The 26,045-nt window shown below is 37.2% G+C and overlaps 1 protein-coding gene across 1 annotated transcript; it reads left to right on the top strand.

The window, feature by feature from the left end:
• The first annotated feature begins 980 nt into the window (after window positions 1-980).
• LOC138304947 (schlafen family member 8-like) lies at window positions 981-25,571 on the top strand. The gene is made up of 7 exons (XM_069245368.1): window positions 981-1,492; window positions 2,566-2,638; window positions 3,297-4,652; window positions 16,862-16,987; window positions 17,429-18,046; window positions 22,136-22,259; window positions 23,199-25,571. The coding sequence occupies exons 2-7, from the start codon at window positions 2,584-2,586 to the stop codon at window positions 24,088-24,090; spliced, it is 3,171 nt and encodes a 1,056-aa protein (XP_069101469.1). The 5' UTR covers window positions 981-1,492; window positions 2,566-2,583; the 3' UTR covers window positions 24,091-25,571.
• Window positions 25,572-26,045: the final 474 nt, after the last annotated feature.

Genomic DNA, 26,045 nt, shown 5'->3' with positions numbered 1-26,045 from the left:
TGTTGTTATCTTTACCAGACCTAGACACATTTTTTTTATTTTACATTTTGTATATCATGTAGATAGACAGACGCCTCTATTGTACATGCATACATACTGCTGAATTTAGTAATACTGACCCAATATGGCACATAAATCAAAAACTTGTTGATGGAGTGATCGAATTTAAGAAACGAGTAATCGCATTTACATTTCAGACCGTTTCCTTTCAATATATCAGCTAGATAACTCAAGAACTAAACCTAATTGTTAGAGTTCTACTTTATTAAATATATTTGGAGAACGTAAAGAAATGTGCTGTAGACAGGGTCTTTAGATATTGCAATCAACGCGATTGAAAAGAAAAAGACGCAAAACATGTTTCAAACAGAGGGTTCTGAGAACAAGTTACAGTTTATATCACAGTGCCAAAAGATCACTATAGAGGTCTAATGGTCTACGTCAAGTTTCGCCGTTTAAACCAAAATATGGACACTCTGGTACACAGATACAGATTTATATAGTTCTCAGACCCCTGAGTTCCCTAGACAGTTTTTTTTCTCCATAAAGCTCCTAAGACATTAAGAGGATTTAAAATTTCCAGATGGTATAAAAAACTGTAGATGAACTGAGAAATAATATTTCACCCTCGGATTTCAGCATTGATTAGTGAATTAACTAGACCGGGTGGGGTTGGTGTGCGGGATTCTCACAAAACTGTACAAATGTATATAAATCATCTTCGTCCCTTGACAACTCCCTACACCATGTACTGTATAATGTCATCAGAATTAATGCTTTGGTCACAATGATCGGCCGGTATCTGGAGATAGGGGGTAATCGGGAGTACACCGCTGGTTTTTGGCCATTTTCCCACATCGGACAAAACCGGTAAAAAAATTGTCCGACTCCGACATTATTTACTTAAAAATGACGATGCGGTAATCGTACGGCGTCTGTTTCCATAGTTTTTTTGGGTTTTTTTTTTTTGGGGGGGGGGGGGCGACGAGGCAGTGACTATCGACCAAACATATCTAATGCTAATCGGCCGATTATCATATGATGGACGGGCGATAACCGGCCTATTCACAGGACATCGTATGAATATCGCCCGCGTATCTAATGGACAACGAATTTCTAAGGATAGTTGGAATTGTACCAGGCTCGGCCGAATGTCGGGCGATGTGATTGCCGCTTGATTCCCAGCCGGGTATCGGACGATGCTTAATATAATTGTTACCAATACACTAAAAAATTAACCTCCTAAATTGGTATCACAAACTGAATTGGTGTCGATACTAGTACTGTTGACGCTTGATTCCACGTGCTATAGTAGCATGCATCGATTACTGCACACACTATGTAGTGTCCTCAGTCACCTCCTCAACAGACTGCCATATTACGTAATCTCCTGTTTTGTAGCCATGACCGAGTTAAGCGATGGATGTCTAGTCTCAAGTCTGGTGAACGTGTACCGAATAGGATGATCATCGGTCTTTATTCCTCAAAACAAGTAGGTACAGTATCCTGATATCATGAAATGGTGTTAATATCACTATAGCCTTGCATCATACGTACATTGTAATCAAGTATGTTATATAAGTATATGTTACATGTTTGTAACGCAATATGTGCATTGTACATGTGTGAAGAAGCAGAATGATTCCAAAACAGAAAGTGCCATTATATATTATATCTTTTCTAATTGGATACGAAAACTACATTATTGTGTTAATAGCTATGAAGGTACGGCTAGATTTAGAAGTAGTTAGTTATAATAACAGCAAGATGTACATGTATTTGTAATCTACAGCAGGCCTCTAAAACGCACATGTACACGTGTGTAACTGTGCGTGGTAGCAGTTGTCTAGTTGTACGTGAGTGACAGTACTGCATACGTATCGTTTGTGGGAACAGTCAAAATACCAAACCTATAGAGTCTAGGTCTAATCATTTGAATGAAAGATACCTACAAAATAACAGAAAAAAAGAAAACTGTCAAAAGAAAGAAGAACAAAACTTACCAACAGAAATAAGCTTAAGTGCATCTTTTGAGTTTAATATATTATAATGCAATGAGATAACCCTGGTGTATAATAGAACAGTATAAATTGTCCAGGTATAATTCAGATTTAAAACAATATGTCTCTTTTTCTTTAGTTTTGGGACAATTTCGTTCAGATTTCCAAAAATAAATTTTAAGAATAATTTTAATACACTTACATGTATATAGTTGTTTGAATTAGATAAATAAACATTAAATACAATTAACACTTTTAGAAAAATTACTACGTGTAAACGAAATAGTATTGACCTGATATACTATTGAATGACAAAATCATTTTCAACTCTGATTTGTACTTGTAAAATTAAAGCCTATGCATTGTAAGAATTGTAATTTTCAAAATGTTAGTACATTTTTGTGTGAATAAATATTTTTAAAAAGCTCTTTTTAATTCGTATAAGAAATACGGCACATGTCTAGTATTTTTTTCTGAACCATGCAAGTTATTGTTATTGATCAAGTCTAAGCAACTACGTATCCCATGAAAGTGTTTTCTATGTACTTTTTAATTTTGTTTTCAGAAATAAGAGCTTGACAAGATGGATAATAGACATTTGAAAGGCACCAAGAGGGAAAAGCCACAACATTTTGAGCGTAAGTTTTTTCTTTGACGGATCCTTTTTTATCACGGAATGTCTGATTTTAATGTTTCTTTAAATTCCGCGGCGTCGCAAATTTAAAGTGCCGATGAAATTATGTCATCGAGCGGAAACTTTTGTTCTTCCGTCGAGTCAATTCAAGCTTTGTCCACTCCGTAAATGTCGACCAAATTTATGGCCGGGTTACGGTGCGTTGTCATTTGGTTGATGAGAATTTTACAGAATAAAGACTCTGAGTTAGTAGTCCACTTGTTTTATTTTCCTAGCATAAAACGATACCAACCATTTGAACAATAATTGGTGTTTAATCGTGTATATATATGTCTAATTAACACAAAAAATAATATGAAAGAATTTATTTTGGCTTTGGTAAATGCGCAGTCAGCACTTCATTCCATATGAGACATTGTGCCACAGAATATTTTCGGGATGCAAATATTTATTTTTAATATTTCTGTCTTAAAGTAAAATTAGAAGCTCAAACTTTTGAATGGTGGTGATGGTGTAAAGTAAGTTACTTTTGTAACAGAAGAAAAATACTTATTCGTCTACTACTGTTTTTGATAGAGAAAAATTGTTTAATTGTTCTTGTTCCACATTGTTTTCAAGAATTGTTCGATGTAATTCTTTTTACTCATTGTTTGTATCTTCAGAACCGTTGGCGAAGAAAAGAATCCATTTAAGTACACAAGATAGAGGTTCTGATAGTGAAGGCGTGGACACCTTGTACAGCTCACATGTCCCACAGGACTCAAGTGACAGCTTACAGGTCCCACAGGACTCAAGTGACAGCTCACAAGTCCCACATGACTCAAGTGACAGCTCACAGGTTCCACAGGACTCAAGTGACGATGAGTATTCGGAGGCAATGTCTGACGTCACAGCTGACGTCACAAGCGCACCAGAGGATCCAACAGATGACATGTTTGCAGATAATGTATTAAGGATGAAATTCCCAATCCAAAACAAAGACATTGATCAGGATGAAAAAGAAAAGGAAGAATCCAAAGTCACAGATTTTTTCTCTAATGTGGTTAAACTGAGGAATTCAGGAGGTGGTGTCATTATCATAGAAAATCAGAATTATGGTGGACTCGATAAAAGCAATGATCCTCTGTATAAAGATCGCTTTTATCAAATGGTAGAGGGTGAACTGCAACTTATGGCCATGCAGCAAGGAGAAATGGGAGATTTCGAGAGTTGGTATCAAGCAAAATGGTGGAACGGTCAGGGAAAGTGGTTAATCTATTACATCAAGGATGGCCGACAGCTTACGTTTCCGCAAAAGTCCAAGGTTTTTACTGCAACAGGGCATAATATTAAGGAAGTGAGGACTGATGAAATCAAACGACGTCTGTTGATAACAAAACCAGAGAAGTACGAACCAAGTGTGAAACATGTACACTGTGACGAGACGTATGGAGAATTACGACTTGGAAAAGAATGTGTCCATCTACATGAAGACACTAATGTCCAGTTAAAGGCCTATACAAAGACAGGAGAGAAACTCATCAGTACGATTTGTAAAGATATCAGAGAATACTTTTCAGCATTTTCTCAGAATGAAAATGGAGGAAGCATATATTTTGGAATTTTAGAAAGAAAGAATAAATCTTCAAACCGAAACAAAGAATCACCAAGTGTAACAAAAACACCAGTTGTTTGTGGAATTTTGTGTGATATAGATGTAGAAAAAAGAATTAGAGAGAAAATCAAGTTTGAAATCTGCAATATGATGTTATGGATACGACATAATGGAGAACAGGCCAAACCTGATGAAATACGTCGTTACTATGATGTACGTTTTCATAACATTGAACCTGACACTTCCACTACCAGAAAAGTAGTGGACACTTCCACTACCAAAAAAGTAGTGGAAGTTTCTGTAGCCAAGTTCCATGGATGTGTGTTTTCTTCAGACCCCAAACCTCCATATCTTGACGCTGAAGGAGAGAAGAAAGAGTATACTACAGAAGAGTGGATACCGATAATGATGAAAGGATACCAAAGTTAGTGTATACGTAACAAGGGGCCCAGACGGCCTGTATCGCTCACCTGATTATTTTTTTGAGTAATTCTGTATTTAGTAATTAGTGATTCAAAAATCACAAAGACAAATTGACCCCACGATTTGTTTAGGGTGATTGTGAATCCCAACCATATAATAATGCTATAGATACGAATATGCTATCAAATACATAGTTTCAGAGAGGAAGCAATTTATATGAAAATAGTTGCCTAATTAACCTTTTTGGCCCGCGCCTATTGCCCCAAGGGTTAGCCCTATCATTTTTACAATTTTGAATCCCCACCCTAAAAGGTTGTTACCATTGCATTATCATAATAAATATGGGTGCTATCCTATGCTTAGTTTCAGAGAAGAAGTCATTTATATGGAAATAGCCAAATTGACCCCTTTTGAGCCCGTTTGACCCCGCCCCTCAGGCCCCCAGTGGTCAGCTCCATCATTTGTACAATTTTGAATCCCCACCCTATAAGGATACTACAATTGCATTATGAGTGCTATCCAATACATAGTTTCAGAGAAGAAGTCGTTTATATGGAAATAGCCAAAATGATCTCTTTTGATCCCGACCTTCAGGCCCCAAGGGTGTCAGCCCTATAATTTGTACAATTTTGAATCCCCACCCTATAAGGATGCTACCATTGCATTATTGGTGCTATCCCATGCTTAATTTCAGAGAAGAAGTCGTTTATATGGAAGTAGTCAAATTGACTCCTTTTGGCCCCGCCCCTCTGGCCCCCAAGAGGTCAGCCCCATCGTTTGTACAATTTTCAGTTAGAAGCCCATAAGGATGCTACCAGTCAAATTTTGTTGAATTTCGACCAGCGGTTATGGTCGATTGTTGACGTAACAGGGATACCAATGTTTGTGTATACGTAACAAGGAAACTCAGGTTAGTGTATACGTAACAAGGATACCAAGGTTAGTGTATACGTAACAGGGATACCAAGGTTAGTGTATACATAACAGGGATACCAAAGTCAGTGTATACGTGACAGGGATACCAAGGTTAGTGTATACGTAACAAGGATACCAAGGTTAGTGTATACCTAACAGGGATACCAAGGTTAGTGTATACGTAACAGGGATACCAAGGTTAGTGTATACGTAACAGGGATACCAAGGGATACCAAGGTTAGTGTATACGTAACAGGGATACCAAGGTTAGTGTATACGTAACAGGGATACCAAGGTTAGTGTATACGTAACAGGGATACCAAGGTTAGTGTATACGTAACAAGGATACCAAGGTTAGTGTATACGTAACAGGGATACCAAGGTTAGTGTATACGTAACAGGGATACCAAGGTTAGTGTATACGTAACAGGATACCAAGGTTAGTGTATACGTAACAGGGATACCAAGGTTAGTGTATACGTAACAAGGGATACCAAGGTTAGTGTATACGTAACAGGGATACCAAGGTTAGTGTATACGTAACAGGGATACCAAGGTTAGTGTATACGTAACAGGGATACCAAGGTTAGTGTATACGTAACAGGGATACCAAGGTTAGTGTATACGTAACAAGGGATACCAAGGTTAGTGTATACGTAACAAGGATACCAAGGTTAGTGTATACGTAACAGGGATACCAAGGTTAGTGTATACGTAACAGGATACCAAGGTTAGTGTATACGTAACAGGGATACCAAGGTTAGTGTATACGTAACAGGGATACCAAGGTTAGTGTATACGTAACAAGGGATACCAAGGTTAGTGTATACGTAACAGGGATACCAAGGTTAGTGTATACGTAACAGGGATACCAAGGTTAGTGTATACGTAACAGGGATACCAAGGTTAGTGTATACGTAACAGGGATACCAAGGTTAGTGTATACGTAACAGGATACAGTTATGTAACACAGGAACCAAGGTTAGTGTATACGTAACAGGGATACCAAGGTTAGTGTATACGTAACAGGGATACCAAGGTTAGTGTATACGTAACAGGGATACCAAGGTTAGTGTATACGTAACAGGGATACCAAGGTTAGTGTTACGTACAGTACCAAGTAGTGTATACGTAACAGGGATACCAAGGTTAGTGTATACGTAACAGGGATACCAAGGTTAGTGTATACGTAACAAGGATACCAAGGTTAGTGTATACGTAACAAGGATACCAAGGTTAGTGTATACGTAACAAGGATACCAAGGTTAGTGTATACGTAACAAGATACCAAGGTTAGTGTATACGTAACAAGGATACCAAGGTTAGTGTATACGTAACAAGGATACCAAGGTTAGTGTATACGTAACAGGAACAAGTTATGACGTACAGATACCAAGGTTAGTGTATACGTAACAGGATACCAAGGTTAGTGTATACGTAACAAGATACCAAGGTTAGTGTATACGTAACAAGGATACCAAGGTTAGTGTATACGTAACAAGGATACCAAGGTTAGTGTATACGTAACAAGGATACCAAGGTTAGTGTATACGTAACAGGGATACCAAGGTTAGTGTATACGTAACAGGGATACCAAGGTTAGTGTATACGTAAACAGGGATACCAAGGTTAGTGTATACGTAACAGATACCAAGGTTAGTGTATACGTAACAAGGATACCAAGGTTAGTGTATACGTAACAGGGATACCAAGGTTAGTGTATACGTAACAAGGATACCAAGGTTAGTGTATACGTAACAAGGATACCAAGGTTAGTGTATACGTAACAGGGATACCAAGGTTAGTGTATACGTAACAAGGATACCAAGGTTAGTGTATACGTAACAGGGATACCAAGGTTAGTGTATACGTAACAAGGATACCAAGGTTAGTGTATACGTAACAGGGATACCAAGGTTAGTGTATACGTAACAAGGATACCAAGGTTAGTGTATACGTAACAGGGATACCAAGGTTAGTGTATACGTAACAGGGATACCAAGGTTAGTGTATACGTAACAGGGATACCAAGGTTAGTGTATACGTAACAGGGATACCAAGATTAGTGTATACGTAACAGGGATACCAAGGTTAGTGTATACGTAACAGCGATACCAAGGTTAGTGTATACGTAACAAGGATACCAAGGTTAGTGTATACGTAACAGGGATACCAAGGTTAGTGTATACGTAACAGGGATACCAAGGTTAGTGTATACGTAACAGGGATACCAAGGTTAGTGTATACGTAACAGGGATACCAAGGTTAGTGTATACGTAACAGGGATACCAAGGTTAGTGTATACGTAACAGGGATACCAAGGTTAGTGTATACGTAACAGGGATACCAAGGTTAGTGTATACGTAACAAGGATACCAAGGTTAGTGTATACGTAACAGGGATACCAAGGTTAGTGTATACGTAACAAGGATACCAAGGTTAGTGTATACGTAACAGGGATACCAAGGTTAGTGTATACGTAACAAGGATACCAAGGTTAGTGTATACGTAACAGGGATACCAAGGTTAGTGTATACGTAACAGGGATACCAAGGTTAGTGTATAAGTAACAGGGATACCAAGGTTAGTGTATACGTAACAGGGATACCAAGGTTAGTGTATACGTAACAAGGGATACCAAGGTTAGTGTATACGTAACAGGGATACCAAGGTTAGTGTATACGTAACAGGGATACCAAGGTTAGTGTATACGTAACAAGGATACCAAGGTTAGTGTATACGTAACAAGGATACCAAGGTTAGTGTATACGTAACAAGGATACCAAGGTTAGTGTATACGTAACAAGGATACCAAGGTTAGTGTATACGTAACAGGGATACCAAGGTTAGTGTATACGTAACAGGGATACCAAGGTTAGTGTATACGTAACAGGGATACCAAGGTTAGTGTATACGTAACAGGGATACCAAGGTTAGTGTATACGTAACAGGGATACCAAGGTTAGTGTATACGTAACAGGGATACCAAGGTTAGTGTATACGTAACAGGGATACCAAGGTTAGTGTATACGTAACAGGGATACCAAGGTTAGTGTATACGTAACAGGGATACCAAGGTTAGTGTATACGTAACAGGGATACCAAGGTTAGTGTATACGTAACAGGGATACCAAGGTTAGTGTATACGTAACAGGGATACCAAGGTTAGTGTATACGTGACAGGGATACCAAGGTTAGTGTATACGTAACAAGGATACCAAGGTTAGTGTATACGTAACAGGGATACCAAGGTTAGTGTATACGTAACAGGGATACCAAGGTTAGTGTATACGTAACAGGGATACCAAGGTTAGTGTATACGTAACAGGGATACCAAGGTTAGTGTATACGTAACAGGGATACCAAGGTTAGTGTATACGTAACAGGGATACCAAGGTTAGTGTATACGTGACAGGATACCAGTATACAACAGGTTAGTGTATACGTAACAGGGATACCAAGGTTAGTGTATACGTAACAGGGATACCAAGGTTAGTGTATACGTAACAGGGATACCAAGGTTAGTGTATACGTAACAAGGGATACCAAGGTTAGTGTATACGTAACAGGGATACCAAGGTTAGTGTATACGTAACAGGGATACCAAGGTTAGTGTATACGTAACAGGGATACCAAGGTTAGTGTATACGTAACAGGGATACCAAGGTTAGTGTATACGTAACAGGGATACCAAGGTTAGTGTATACGTAACAAGGATACCAAGGTTAGTGTATACGTAACAGGGATACCAAGGTTAGTGTATACGTAGTACAAGTAGTGTATACGTAACAGGGATACCAAGGTTAGTGTATACGTAACAGGGATACCAAGGTTAGTGTATACGTAACAGGGATACCAAGGTTAGTGTATACGTAACAGGGATACCAAGGTTAGTGTATACGTAACAGGGATACCAAGGTTAGTGTATACGTAACAGGGATACCAAGGTTAGTGTATACGTAACAGGGATACCAAGGTTAGTGTATACGTAACAGGGATACCAAGGTTAGTGTATACGTAACAAGGATACCAAGGTTAGTGTATACGTAACAGGGATACCAAGGTTAGTGTATACGTAACAGGGATACCAAGGTTAGTGTATACGTAACAGGGATACCAAGGTTAGTGTATACGTGACAGGGATACCAAGGTTAGTGTATACGTAACAGGGATACCAAGGTTAGTGTATACGTAACAAGGATACCAAGGTTAGTGTATACGTAACAGGGATACCAAGGTTAGTGTATACGTAACAGGGATACCAAGGTTAGTGTATACGTAACAGGGATACCAAGGTTAGTGTATACGTAACAAGGATACCAAGGTTAGTGTATACGTAACAGGGATACCAAGGTTAGTGTATACGTAACAGGGATACCAAGGTTAGTGTATACGTAACAGGGATACCAAGGTTAGTGTATACGTAACAGGGATACCAAGGTTAGTGTATACGTAACAGGGATACCAAGGTTAGTGTATACGTAACAGGGATACAAAAGTTAGTGTATACGTAACAGGGATACCAAGGTTAGTGTATACGTAACAGGGATACCAAGGTTAGTGTATACGTAACAGGGATACCAAGGTTAGTGTATACGTAACAGGGATACCAAGGTTAGTGTATACGTAACAGGGATACCAAGGTTAGTGTATACGTAACAGGGATACCAAGGTTAGTGTATACGTAACAGGGATACCAAGGTTAGTGTATACGTAACAGGGATACCAAGGTTAGTGTATACGTAACAGGGATACCAAGGTTAGTGTATACGTAACAGGGATACCAAGGTTAGTGTATACGTAACAGGGATACCAAGGTTAGTGTATACGTAACAGGGATACCAAGGTTAGTGTATACGTAACAGGGATACCAAGGTTAGTGTATACGTAACAGGGATACCAAGGTTAGTGTATACGTAACAGGGATACCAAGGTTAGTGTATACGTAACAGGGATACCAAGGTTAGTGTATACGTAACAGGGATACCAAGGTTAGTGTATACGTAACAGGGATACCAAGGTTAGTGTATACGTAACAGGGATACCAAGGTTAGTGTATACGTAACAGGGATACCAAGGTTAGTGTATACGTAACAGGGATACCAAGGTTAGTGTATACGTAACAGGGATACCAAGGTTAGTGTATACGTAACAGGGATACCAAGGTTAGTGTATACGTAACAGGGATACCAAGGTTAGTGTATACGTAACAGGGATACCAAGGTTAGTGTATACGTAACAGGGATACCAAGGTTAGTGTATACGTAACAGGGATACCAAGGTTAGTGTATACGTAACAGGGATACCAAGGTTAGTGTATACGTAACAGGGATACCAAGGTTAGTGTATACGTAACAGGGATACCAAGGTTAGTGTATACGTAACAGGGATACCAAGGTTAGTGTATACGTAACAGGGATACCAAGGTTAGTGTATACGTAACAAGGATACCAAGGTTAGTGTATACGTAACAAGGATACCAAGGTTAGTGTATACGTAACAGGGATACCAAGGTTAGTGTATACGTAACAAGGATACCAAGGTTAGTGTATACGTAACAGGGATACCAAGGTTAGTGTATACGTAACAAGGGATACCAAGGTTAGTGTATACGTAACAGGGATACCAAGGTTAGTGTATACGTAACAGATACAGGTGTGATACTACAGGGATACCAAGGTTAGTGTATACGTAACAGGGATACCAAGGTTAGTGTATACGTAACAGGGATACCAAGGTTAGTGTATACGTAACAGGGATACCAAGGTTAGTGTATACGTAACAGGGATACCAAGGTTAGTGTATACGTAACAGGGATACCAAGGTTAGTGTATACGTAACAGGGATACCAAGGTTAGTGTATACGTAACAGGGATACCAAGGTTAGTGTATACGTAACAGGGATACCAAGGTTAGTGTATACGTAACAGGGATACCAAGGTTAGTGTATACGTAACAGGGATACCAAGGTTAGTGTATACGTAACAGGGATACCAAGGTTAGTGTATACGTAACAAGGATACCAAGGTTAGTGTATACGTAACAGGGATACCAAGGTTAGTGTATACGTAACAGGGATACCAAGGTTAGTGTATACGTAACAGGGATACCAAGGTTAGTGTATACGTAACAGGGATACCAAGGTTAGTGTATACGTAACAGGGATACCAAGGTTAGTGTATACGTAACAGGGATACCAAGGTTAGTGTATATACGTAACTAACAGGGATACCAAGGTTAGTGTATACGTAACAGGGATACCAAGGTTAGTGTATACGTAACAGGGATACCAAGGTTAGTGTATACGTAACAGGGATACCAAGGTTAGTGTATACGTAACAGGGATACCAAGGTTAGTGTATACGTAACAGGGATACCAAGGTTAGTGTATACGTAACAGGGATACCAAGGTTAGTGTATACAGTATACAGGGATACCAAGGTTAGTGTATACGTAACAGGGATACCAAGGTTAGTGTATACGTAACAGGGATACCAAGGTTAGTGTATACGTAACAGGGATACCAAGGTTAGTGTATACGTAACAGGGATACCAAGGTTAGTGTATACGTAACAGGGATACCAAGGTTAGTGTATACGTAACAGGGATACCAAGGTTAGTGTATACGTAACAGGGATACCAAGGTTAGTGTATACGTAACAGGAAATACCAAGGTTAGTGTATACGTAACAGGGATACCAAGGTTAGTGTATACGTAACAAGGATACCAAGGTTAGTGTATACGTAACAGGGATACCAAGGTTAGTGTATACGTAACAGGGATACCAAGGTTAGTGTATACGTAACAAGATACCAAGGTTAGTGTATACGTAACAGGGATACCAAGGTTAGTGTATACGTAAGTAACAGGGATACCAAGGTTAGTGTATACGTAACAGGGATACCAAGGTTAGTGTATACGTAACAGGATACCAAGGTTAGTGTATACGTAACAAGGATACCAAGGTTAGTGTATACGTAACAGGGATACCAAGGTTAGTGTATACGTAACAGGGATACCAAGGTTAGTGTATACGTAACAGGGATACCAAGGTTAGTGTATACGTAACAGGGATACCAAGGTTAGTGTATACGTAACAGGGATACCAAGGTTAGTGTATACGTAACAAGGATACCAAGGTTAGTGTATACGTAACAGGGATACCAAGGTTAGTGTATACGTAACAGGGATACCAAGGTTAGTGTATACGTAACAAGGATACCAAGGTTAGTGTATACGTAACAGGGATACCAAGGTTAGTGTATACGTAACAAGGATACCAAGGTTAGTGTATACGTAACAGGGATACCAAGGTTAGTGTATACGTAACAGGGATACCAAGGTTAGTGTATACGTAACAGGGATACCAAGGTTAGTGTATACGTAACAGGGATACCAAGGTTAGTGTATACGTAACAGGGATACCAAGGTTAGTGTATACGTAACAGGGATACCAAGGTTAGTGTATACGTAACAGGGATACCAAGGTTAGTGTATACGTAACAGGGATACCAAGGTTAGTGTATACGTAACAGGGATACCAAGGTTAGTGTATACGTAACAGGGATACCAAGGTTAGTGTATACGTAACAGGGATACCAAGGTTAGTGTATACGTAACAGGGATACCAAGGTTAGTGTATACGTAACAGGGATACCAAGGTTAGTGTATACGTAACAGGGATACCAAGGTTAGTGTATACGTAACAGGGATACCAAGGTTAGTGTATACGTAACAAGGATACCAAGGTTAGTGTATACGTAACAGGGATACCAAGGTTAGTGTATACGTAACAGGGATACCAAGGTTAGTGTATACGTAACAGGGATACCAACCAAGGTTAGTGTATACGTAACAGGGATACCAAGGTTAGTGTATACGTAACAGGGATACCAAGGTTAGTGTATACGTAACAGGGATACCAAGGTTAGTGTATACGTAACAGGGATACCAAGGTTAGTGTATACGTAACAAGGATACCAAGGTTAGTGTATACGTAACAGGGATACCAAGGTTAGTGTATACGTAACAGGGATACCAAGGTTAGTGTATACGTAACAGGGATACCAAGGTTAGTGTATACGTAACAGGGATACCAAGGTTAGTGTATACGTAACAGGGATACCAAGGTTAGTGTATACGTAACAGGGATACCAAGGTTAGTGTATACGTAACAGGGATACCAAGGTTAGTGTATACGTGTCAGGGATACCAAGGTTAGTGTATACGTAACAGGGATACCAAGGTTAGTGTATACGTAACAGGGATACCAAGGTTAGTGTATACGTAACAGGGATACCAAGGTTAGTGTATACGTAACAGGGATACCAAGGTTAGTGTATACGTAACAGGGATACCAAGGTTAGTGTATACGTAACAGGGATACCAAGGTTAGTGTATACGTAACAGGGATACCAAGGTTAGTGTATACGTAACAAGGATACCAAGGTTAGTGTATACGTAACAGGGATACCAAGGTTAGTGTATACGTAACAAGGGATACCAAGGTTAGTGTATACGTAACAAGGATACCAAGGTTAGTGTATACGTAACAGGGATACCAAGGTTAGTGTATACGTAACAGGGATACCAAGGTTAGTGTATACGTAACAGGGATACCAAGGTTAGTGTATACGTAACAAGGATACCAAGGTTAGTGTATACGTAACAGGGATACCAAGGTTAGTGTATACGTAACAGGGATACCAAGGTTAGTGTATACGTAACAGGGATACCAAGGTTAGTGTATACGTAACAAGGATACCAAGGTTAGTGTATACGTAACAAGGATACCAAGGTTAGTGTATACGTAACAGGGATACCAAGGTTAGTGTATACGTAACAAGGATACCAAGGTTAGTGTATACGTAACAGGGATACCAAGGTTAGTGTATACGTAACAGATACCAAGGTATGTATACGTACAGGATACCAAGGTTAGTGTATACGTAACAAGGATACCAAGGTTAGTGTATACGTAACAGGGATACCAAGGTTAGTGTATACGTAACAAGGATACCAAGGTTAGTGTATACGTAACAGGGATACCAAGGTTAGTGTATACGTAACAGGGATACCAAGGTTAGTGTATACGTAACAGGGATACCAAGGTTAGTGTATACGTAACAGGGATACCAAGGTTAGTGTATACGTAACAGGGATACCAAGGTTAGTGTATACGTAACAGGGATACCAAGGTTAGTGTATACGTAACAGGGATACCAAGGTTAGTGTATACGTAACAGGGATACCAAGGTTAGTGTATACGTAACAGGGATACCAAGGTTAGTGTATACGTAACAAGGATACCAAGGTTAGTGTATACGTAACAGGGATACCAAGGTTAGTGTATACGTAACAGGGATACCAAGGTTAGTGTATACGTAACAGGGATACCAAGGTTAGTGTATACGTAACAGGGATACCAAGGTTAGTGTATACGTAACAGGGATACCAAGGTTAGTGTATACGTAACAGGGATACCAAGGTTAGTGTATACGTAACAGGGATACCAAGGTTAGTGTATACGTAACAGGGATACCAAGGTTAGTGTATACGTAACAGGGATACCAAGGTTAGTGTATACGTAACAGGGATACCAAGGTTAGTGTATACGTAACAGGGATACCAAGGTTAGTGTATACGTAACAGGGATACCAAGGTTAGTGTATACGTAACAGGGATACCAAGGTTAGTGTATACGTAACAGGGATACCAAGGTTAGTGTATACGTAACAGGGATACCAAGGTTAGTGTATACGACAGGATACCAGGTTAGTGTATACGTACAGATACAGTTAGTGTATACGTAACAGGGATACCAAGGTTAGTGTATACGTACAGGGATACCAAGGTTAGTGTATACGTAACAGGGATACCAAGGTTAGTGTATACGTAACAGGGATACCAAGGTTAGTGTATACGTAACAAGGGATACCAAGGTTAGTGTATACGTAACAAGGATACCAAGGTTAGTGTATACGTAACAGGGATACCAAGGTTAGTGTATACGTAACAGGGATACCAAGGTTAGTGTATACGTAACAGGGATACCAAGGTTAGTGTATACGTAACAGGGATACCAAGGTTAGTGTATACGTAACAGGGATACCAAGGTTAGTGTATACGTAATACAAGGTTAGTGTATACCAAACAGGTACCAAGGTTAGTGTATACGTAACAGGGATACCAAGGTTAGTGTATACGTAACAGGGATACCAAGGTTAGTGTATATGTAACAGGGATACCAAGGTTAGTGTATACGTGACAGGGACACCAAGGTTAGTGTATACGTAACAGGGATACCAAGGTTAGTGTATACGTAACAAGGATACCAAGGTTAGTGTATACGTAACAGGGATACCAAGGTTAGTGTATACGTAACAGGGATACCAAGGTTAGTGTATATGTAACAGGGATACCAAGGTTAATATATACGTAACAAGGATACCATGGTTAATATAATAATCCCACATGTATTTGTCTCCATGATTACTTTCTATCATGCTTAATCTTATAGCTATATGATGTGGAATTCCAATTGTATCAATTAAAATATTTGATAATGTCGTGGGATTTATCACTATTTAGAAGAATCGTATGGCATGTAGAAGAATAATTTATGCCATATTTTCCTTCTCCCTTTGAGGAAAATTTGGATGCAGACTGATGTCAGAAAAGATTTCTGACGAGTTTGAAAATCAGACTTATTCTAAAGTAACTAACAGAGCTATTGCCCATAAATAAAAGTAAATATTTATTGAGCTTTACAAAACTTTGTATACGGCTTAGCTATTATTAGTACGAATTCGGACATGTTCGGAAATAATAACCATCATACAGTTATTTAGGAGTTATTGTTCTTTGCAATAATTAATACTAATCGGTCTTTTGAACACTATAAGTTGAGTAGATATTTATTGAGTTTAGTGAAACTGTGTAGGTTGTTTAATATCTTAGAAATCTTTTAACATGGAAACTGTCTGACAGCAGCATACAGTGTTGTACATCCCCCTTTTTAATGGTGAACTTGATCTATATTGTCATTACAATGACTTGAAACGACATTCACTAATGCGCAGTGAGACTGAAAACTTCAAATTATCTATAATGTCTTGAAAATGGATTTGGTTTTATCAGTAACCTACTTTGTATTGTGTATGTAATGATCTGAGGTGTGTGAAGACCCATGGGCCTCTTATAGTAAAATGCTGTTCATGTTGATGTTCAATTTGTCACTTTTTGTTAATGATCCATTTAATGTCATTAGAACTTAACCGCTATTTATTTTTCAGGCGAGAACTGGAGTAAGGACAACCTCAGCCTTACAGAAAAATTTCAGCAATTGAAAATCCGCGGTCCTGAACAAGTGTATGAGGTACCAGGTAGTGCAGAGGAGATCCAACAGACTATCTTCAAGAGTAAGTTTATACGTTTTGTACAGCGTTACTTGTTTACACCGGATGTCACTGGAACTAGGTTTACGGAATATCCAGGTATTAATTGCCATTCAATTACGCCATAATACAAGGAATCCGGATAAGAGGTTATCGTACTTACTGAATAGCAATAACAAAGCAAAATAATTTTTCACTATTCTTATATGTAACAAACTTAACAAAGAAGTGATTTAATGGATGTAAAATGACAAAGCTTACTTTCTAAAGTTTCAATATATAGTGACATATTACTTTAGGATCAGCACTGCTGTCGTCGGATAGTAAAGTTCTGGCTGTTATTATCTATAACAGCTGTTTTTATGTTTATTAATCCCCGAACCTGGTTTCTAATATACCATTCTATATTGCCCACAAACTGGATGTAGCTTTGTCGAAAACCAAAATGTTTTGTCTCTGTTGCAGCTAAGAAAGGTCTCCGTTTCACACCTGAAGCATTGCTGGACAACCTGAACAAGCAGTATGGGGATTCAATGAAGGGCTTCACAGATACACTACAGAGAGTTTTCGCTGGAGATGAGGGTGTGGCTATCCTAGAAAACTTTGCCAGTATTCTGAGAGAAAAGTCCAAGTGTGTAAATTGCTGTCCAGGACTGATCTCTGATTTCCTTGTACTCACCGAGAGACAAATGCCAATTTTCATCTCGCTTGTAAATGTACATGATGAACAAATGTCACCAGTACAGAAATACAACAGAGAAATGGCAAGACTCATCAAGATCAACCTGTCTAAACACTGTCAACCGTTTGTTACAATTCTGTTTGGGGTTGTAAACTGTTCCAGATCTATACAGCAACAGATTGACGGAATTATCGCCAGTAGGGCAAGACATACCAACCTTCTTGTTCAGATGAACCAGGCCAAGTTGTATATGCTTTTGAGATGTCTGACAATCATGGCCAGTGTATTTCCATCTCCACTGCACAACCGGATAGGAACAAAGTTACTTAATATCGCAACGCAACAGCAGTTTGGCCTGATCTGGGATGGCTTTTACAGAAGTCCTTGTTTGTTGATAAAAGGTACGCAGCAGACCCTATATATTGATTTGATAGCTTACGAGGTTTTTTTTATACAGTTAGATGCTATTGTCCCGATAAATTAGTATTTTTTTCAGTAACAAAAGTTACTGACTTTAATCTATTACTATCTTTGAAAATTTTTAGTTTTTTATTTTACATATTATGTACTTCAATATACTTTAAAATATGTGATTGCATCCCGAAAAAATCCATATCACTATGCCCTATATGTAATGAGGTACTGATAGCACAAACAACAATTTAAGCAAAACGAATTATTTTATATGTATTTTTGTGTTAGTTAGACATCTGTTTACACACACAAAATTATCATCCAAATGATACACATTTCATTTCAGAATATTTTATTGTCAGATGTTACATACAATTGGAATGGGGCAACAGGCAACATGCCTATACACGCCCTCTCCTTACATATTAACAGTAGATACAAATTAATATTGATATATACATAAATAATCTTAATTGCTATATTTATTTAATGATGACAATTTCCTAAAACATCAAGCTAGATATTGATAAACATCATATACAAAATGTCTCCTACTTCATATCATTACAAATAGAAAAAAATGATTTTACAAGATATTCAACGAATTCAACGAAATCTATTCAACAAAATCAGCGAAATCTATTGGTATCTCTGACAAAGCACTGAACTTTATCCAATATAGCTTTGTTAATGTTTATATCGTGTATTTCAGAGCCTTGCAAAAATGTTTGTGTTGTCAGTGGTATATCATTGTCAAGTTCCAAGATAGAGTTAAAAAGGAGCCGTCTAGGGTTGACGTATAAAGGACAGTATAGAAAATAGTGTTCACGATCTTCGTTTTGAAATCCACACAGGCAGGGTGGACTGTCACTGAGATGGGAATTAAAGAGATCCGTATTAAGGTTACTAGCAAAATTTCTCAACTGACATAATAAAATATTTGACATACGATCACCATTATATTTGAAAATATCGGAACATTGAGCTCTATTATCAAAGATATATGTTTTTACTGTAAAATTTTTGATGGATCTAACAGATGACATTGTAGGAAATGGACAGGACGGTTCGTTCCACTCCGTCATAATAGACGGGAAAAAGCTGTTTTTATATAACTGGGTTCTAGCTGCAGGAACATTAAATAATCTGTTATGTCGGAAATTGTAATTATCACTAATATTTAAAGAGGGCTGTAATAATTCATAAATATGAGAAGGGCAATTGTTATTAAATATATTGAAAAAAGTTATATTTCGATGTAGATGTCTTCGTTTAATACTTAAGTGGTAATAGGCCAGATTCTTTATAAATTATAGCGTGACTTGTTCCCCTTCTTACACCAGTTATAATGCGTGCTGCTTCAAGCTGAATTGACTCCAAAATATCACACTCAGATTGGTTGCAATTAGACCATACTATATTAGAATACTCGAGAATGGGTCGAATAAAGGAAGTATAAATAGTTTGAAGTGATTTTCTATCAAGTTTGAATTTCAGTTATCTGAGTATGTTTATTCTTTTGTATGCCTTCTCATATATATAATTTATATGGGTAGACCAATTTGCCATTGAATTGAAATATACCCCTAAGTGCTTATGATTGGTAACATTATTAATTTTTGTATTGTTGAAAAATAAATCAGGAATTAATTTTTGGGAGTCAACTCGCCTTGAGAAAAGAAGAGATACAGTTTTATCTGGATTAAAAAGTATACCCCATTTTTCAGCCCACAAAGATATTTTTCTCATATCATTATTAAGAATTTCGGCAGATTCCTGTCTATTTCCTTCAATGAGACTTATTAAGGAAGTATCGTCAGCAAACAATTTAACATTAGAAGAAATATCATCACCAATATCATTAATATACAATAGAAAGAGATATGGTCCCAGGACAGATCCCTGTGGTACCCCCGCCTGTATGGATTTAAAAGTAGATTTGAATCCATCAAAGACCACTCTCTGTCTCCTATTCTTCAAATAAGATGAAAACCATGTCAACATATTACCTTCGATTCCATATTTTTTAAGCTTATATATTAAACCATCATGCCAGACACGATCAAAAGCTTTGCTTATATCACAAAATATCATTCTCGCTTCTTTGCCATTATCCAAATGTTTTACAATTGTGTCATATATAGCTAATAGTTGATAGGTTGTTGAATCTTTAGGTAAAAATCCTGATTGATGTTTGGAGATTATGTTATATCTGGAAAGGTAGTTAAAAAGATTTTTAAACACAATTTTTTCCAAAATTTTGCTAAAAATAGGAGTCACAGAAATAGGTATATAATTAGATGGATCACTTCGTAAACCTTTACCTTTATATATGGGTGTAACATTGGCATTTTTCCATACATCAGGAAGCATACCAGATGATATAGAATTATTAAATATTACATGAAGAGGTTTTATAATTGACTGATCGAGAGACACCCTTTATGAATTGTGGAGGAATAGTATCAGGGCCTGAAGGTTTATTGGTGTTGAGAAGATGAAGTTGATCAATTATGTCTTGTTCTGTAATGTCGAAAGTTGAAAATGTATGCTGTGGCTGAGGACTGTCAGGAGGTAAATCGTCAACATTCTTATTAGAAACAGATATAGATGTAAAATATTCATTGAATGATTCAGCTTTGTCGATAGGATGTAGTTTTAGATCACCATTAATAATCAGAGGAGCGTCGGTTTCATTTTTGTTATTAAGATTCATAACTGACTTCGCTATTCGCCACCATTTACCAGGCGGTATAGATTTATCAATTAAAGAGGACTGAAGTTTAGATAGATATTTTTCTTTTGCATCACGGATTGAAGAAATAACCTGATTCCGAATGGTTCTAAATTTGTTCCATGAGGCAGGAGTGTTATATAATTTGGCTTTAGAATGTTGACGATTTCTTCTACGTATCATTACTCGTATATCATTTGTCATCCAAATTTTATCATTGGGTCTGATAGTTACTGTTTTATGAGGTACAAATAGGTCAATAGCTGCTAGGATTTTATCAGTTAAAATAGAATTCATATTATCAATACTTCCTTGTAGTTCGACAGCCCAATCAATAGAAGATATTCATTTGCCCCATCATAGTCTGCATTATTAAAGTATAAGAGAGTCTTTTTGTATGCATGTTTTTTAAATGATTTAAAATTTATATCGGAACTTATAGGAGAGTGATCGCTGCAGGATGGAGTATGTACAGTGGTATTAGTCGTTAAATTAGTATTATTAGTGATAATTACATCTAATGATTTTGAAGAAGACGAAGTAATCCTAGTAGGTTCAGAAACAGTATTTTCTAATCCGTATTTTAGTAAAAGTCTGTGAAGATGTGAATTAGGAAATGATACACATTGTTATGCTCTGTCGGCGGTGGAGCATCTCGATACTCCAAAGTGACACTGCTATATTTGTTAAATATCATCAATTACATTAATTAAATAATTTAAAAATAAACAACAAACTTATTGATATGAAATTGAACTACAAGGGCTACATGGGTAAGATACTTGTTATCAACTATTGAAAGGCTACTCATCTTTGTTTACTTCCTCTGTTGTTTTAAATATGTAATGGTTGTACAGTAGGTCTTCAATTCATTTTTGATATGTGGCTATCCTGTCTAGATTCCACCGTGGGCCTCCGATCGCCGAAGGATTTATTGTGTTTTTCAATATTATCACAATGTCTTTTGTGTCCTTTGTCCTCTAGTATTTTCTCTTGTTTAATCTTTATCATATGACGAATGTTGGCATTGTGTGTATTGATTTTTGATTGCGGGGCGTAATGCCTTGATAAAAATCGGCACTATTTTTGTCCATAGTGTTGGAATTAATAATAATTTATGTCTATGGCCCATATCTATTTCTATATGTAATTCATATCATAAAGACTTTCGTTTGTATGGATCCAGTGTTATCAGGAATATAAACGTTGAAATAACTTCTTTGATCCATATCCTGTCTAAAATGTATAAATACCATGATCATTTCTCAACGTAGTTCAACAAGCAGATTTTGTTTTAGATTTATATGTCATGAACGACTGACGGAATTGTGTTGCATTATAGGATTTCCTGGGTCTGGAAAGACTGTCATTGCACAACAACTTGTCCGTAAACTGGTCAGTAAAGGAGCTGCAGCCGATCAAATCCTATTTCTTACTCAGCATGCTTCAAGTTGCTGTCAAGTAAGGTAAGATTTTATTTTTAAATTTTGAGGCCTTTACATTTGTGGTTTCACTTTCAGGTTTTCATGTAACAAATGAACATCTTGCACAATAATTCATTATGAGTTTAGGCAATCAACAGCTAATTTCTAGAGAATGGAAATCACATTGTTGAGACTTTTGACAGAATGGAATTTTATTATTCACATTGTTGGTCCGAATGACCGAGATGAGCTTATGGGATACCGCGGCGTCCGACGTGCTATTCACATTGTTGAGACTTTCGAGGGAATGGGGAATTTTGTTATTCACATTGTTGAGACTTTCGAGGGAATGAGATTTTGTTATTTACATTGTTGAGACTTTCGAGGGAATGAAAATTTGTTATTCAACTTTCGAGAATGGAATTTTGCTATTCACATTGTTGAGACTTTCGAGGGAATGGACTTTTGCTTTCACATTGTTGAAACTTTCGAGGGAATGGAATTTTGTTATTCACATTGTTGAGACTTTCGAGGGAATGAAATTTTGTTATTCAACTTTCGAGGGAATGAACTTTTGCTTTCACATTGTTGAAACTTTCGAGGGAATGGAATTTTGCTATTGACATTGTTGAGACTTTCGAGGTATTCAAATTTTGTTATTCATGGTGTTGAGACTTTCGAGGGAATAAATGCGATATATATATAGTCATGCTAGCTAAGGTAGTATACGCTTTAAATACATTTCATATGAAAACTCAGTTGTTCTCAAAATAGGTACTGTATATCAGGTCATCTTAATGAGTTTTAACGGAAATTTATCTTAAATTAAGCTTAAGTTATCCTAAATTATGCTTATTTATCCTAAATTAAGCTTAATTTATTCTATATTAAGCTTAATTTATCCTAAATTTTGAAAATGTCACATATTGTATTTCATACGAAGAATAGTTAACATTTTGTTTTCATATTTTTTTTTTTTAGAAAGATGAAGTGTTGTGTAGCACTTACTCCTGCGGGCTTGGAGAGAGCCATTAAGGATGCAACACGAAGGAGGGCGTATGAGGAGGTGATCAAGTACATAATTGTTGATGATGCTCAGTTGATATGTGCCAATAAAGGAAAAAGGGATAATAAATGGTTTGAGTTTCTTTGGAAAGATATTTGGGAGAAGAAAATACGAAGAAGAGATTGTATTATCTGGGTTTTCTATGGTGAACACACGTACCGACAAACTGGCAGCACCAATATGAAATTCATACTGCAACAATTCAAGCCAGAAGAAAAAGTAGACCTCAAGGACATCATTAGAAACTCACATAATATCGCCAGATTTGCATCCAAGTATTCAGAAGATGGAAACTATAAAGCAGCTGTTGAGAAAATCACGACTGTTCATAAGTTTGAGGGTCAAGAAGTTGTTCACAAAGACGTCTCATTAGCCAACGAAGAACAATATGAACAAGCTATTGGAAACTTCCTATATGACATTCTATCAGAAGGCTACAACTTGGAAGATGTAGCTATTTTGTTTTCAAGAGAGGGAGACATTCCTGCTCTTCTGAATGTTATCATTTCAAAGACAGGACATTTATACGATGATGACGATCCGAAGAAGGAACCCATCCCTACCACTAAGACAGTGAATCTGCCCGTTGTAGGCGATGTTGGGATATGTAGTGCCTCGGATAATGACGTCACAGGACATGTTGTTATTGACACTGTCCGCAGGTACTCGGGACTTGACCGACCCGTCGTCCTAGCTGTCAACCCCTTTGTGGCAAAAGGAAATCGATACACAAGAATCAAGGACCTTTATCTGATGATTGCAACTAGACCTATTGCCAAGCTTGAGGTGTGGAAGAAGAGCGAGTGATTCAGATTTGAGATGTGGAAATACAGAGTATCTTCAATTATCTCAGCATGTTTTGTGATACTTGGTCATTGCCACTGAACCTTATACCAAGTTACCAAATGTATGTGTGTGGCAGAATGTTTTCTGGGTTAAATTTGTGTCCATTGCCATGGTATCGGTGAATTTTCTTATATGTCAGATTTACGTTACTTCTCTTAATTTGTTTCATCGAAGGGAAATAACTCTTGATAGGTCTGAATGGGTGACTGGACCATTTGTCAAGTTTTTGTTCTAAGGTGAAGCAGAATATATGTTTAATACCACTGGGCCTTAAGCACTATAGAACTGATCTACAACTGTACGTACCACGTGATACACGATAACGTTTCTGCGGGACTAGTATCTCCACTGGGGATGGAACGTAACTCTGAAATAACGTTAGCGGTTTATTATCTTTTAACGTCATTTCATCACCAATACCAATAATAATCCCGCACAAACGTTATCAGGTATCACATGATACATGAAATAGTCCCATTGGAAGAACAGATTTATGCAATTGCGAAGTGATAATCTATTCTTTGTTAAAAACCGCTTTTACTGGAACAAAGACGGATGCCTTGGAGAATGCTGGACGTGCTTGTCTTGTGGTAATATAGTCTTGATAGATTATGGCTTAGTACATCATTTTGACATCAGACATCAACGCAATTAATGATCTGTTCTACTGTCCTGTCAAAGAAACATTTTTGGTTACAGCTTCAGCGTATATGTTTATATCTCTCGTATTATTAAATTTCATTTTCATTTAATTCTGCATAAAAAGTTACAACATTCCCCACAAAAAACTATTCTATACATACCATCACCAATGTATAACATCAATGTATCATTGTATCATTGTAACATAGCACCAATATAAAGTACCAAGGTGTAGTAAAATATATCACAGTACATGTGTATCTAGTACCAATGTATGATTGTACTAATGTATCATGGCACCAATATATAGTACCAATGCATCATGGCAACAATTTATAGTACCAATGTATCATGGCAACAATATATAGTACCAATGTATGATTGTGCTAATGTATCATGGCAACAATTTATAGTACCAATGTATCATGGCAACAACATATAGTACCAATGTATCACGGCAACAATATATAGTACCAATGTATGATTGTACTAATGTATCATGTCACCAATATATAGTACCAATGGATCATGGCAACAATATATAGTACCAATGTATGATTGTACTAATGGATCATGGCAACAATATATAGTACCAATGTATGATTGTACTAATGGATCATGGCAACAATATATAGTACCAATGTATGATTGTACTAATGTATCATGGCAACAATATATAATACCAATGTATGATTGTACTAATGTATCATGTCACCAATATATAGTACCAATGGATCATGGCAACAATATATAGTACCAATGTATGATTGTACTAATGTATCATGTCACCAATATATAGTACCAATGTATGATTGTACTAATAATCACCAATATATAGTACCAATGTATGATTGTACTAATGTATCATGTCACCAATATATAGTACCAATGTATGATTGTACTAATGGATCATGGCAACAATATATAGTACCAATGTATGATTGTGCTAATGTATCATGTCACCATAATATATTAGTACCAATGGATCATGGCAACAATATATAGTACCAATGTATGATTGTACTAATGTATCATGTCACCAATATATAGTACCAATGGATCATGGCAACAATATATAGTACCAATGTATGATTGTACTAATGTATCATGTCACCAATATATAGTACCAATGGATCATGGCAACAATATATAGTACCAATGTATGATTGTACTAATGTATCATGTCACCAATATATAGTACCAATGGATCATGGCAACAATATATAGTACCAATGTATGATTGTACTAATGTATCATGTCACCAATATATAGTA

Source organism: Argopecten irradians, chromosome 12 (assembly GCF_041381155.1).
Source record: "Argopecten irradians isolate NY chromosome 12, Ai_NY, whole genome shotgun sequence".
Lineage (NCBI taxonomy): Eukaryota > Metazoa > Mollusca > Bivalvia > Pectinida > Pectinidae > Argopecten > Argopecten irradians.
This window is presented reverse-complemented; position numbering and strand designations above follow the sequence as displayed.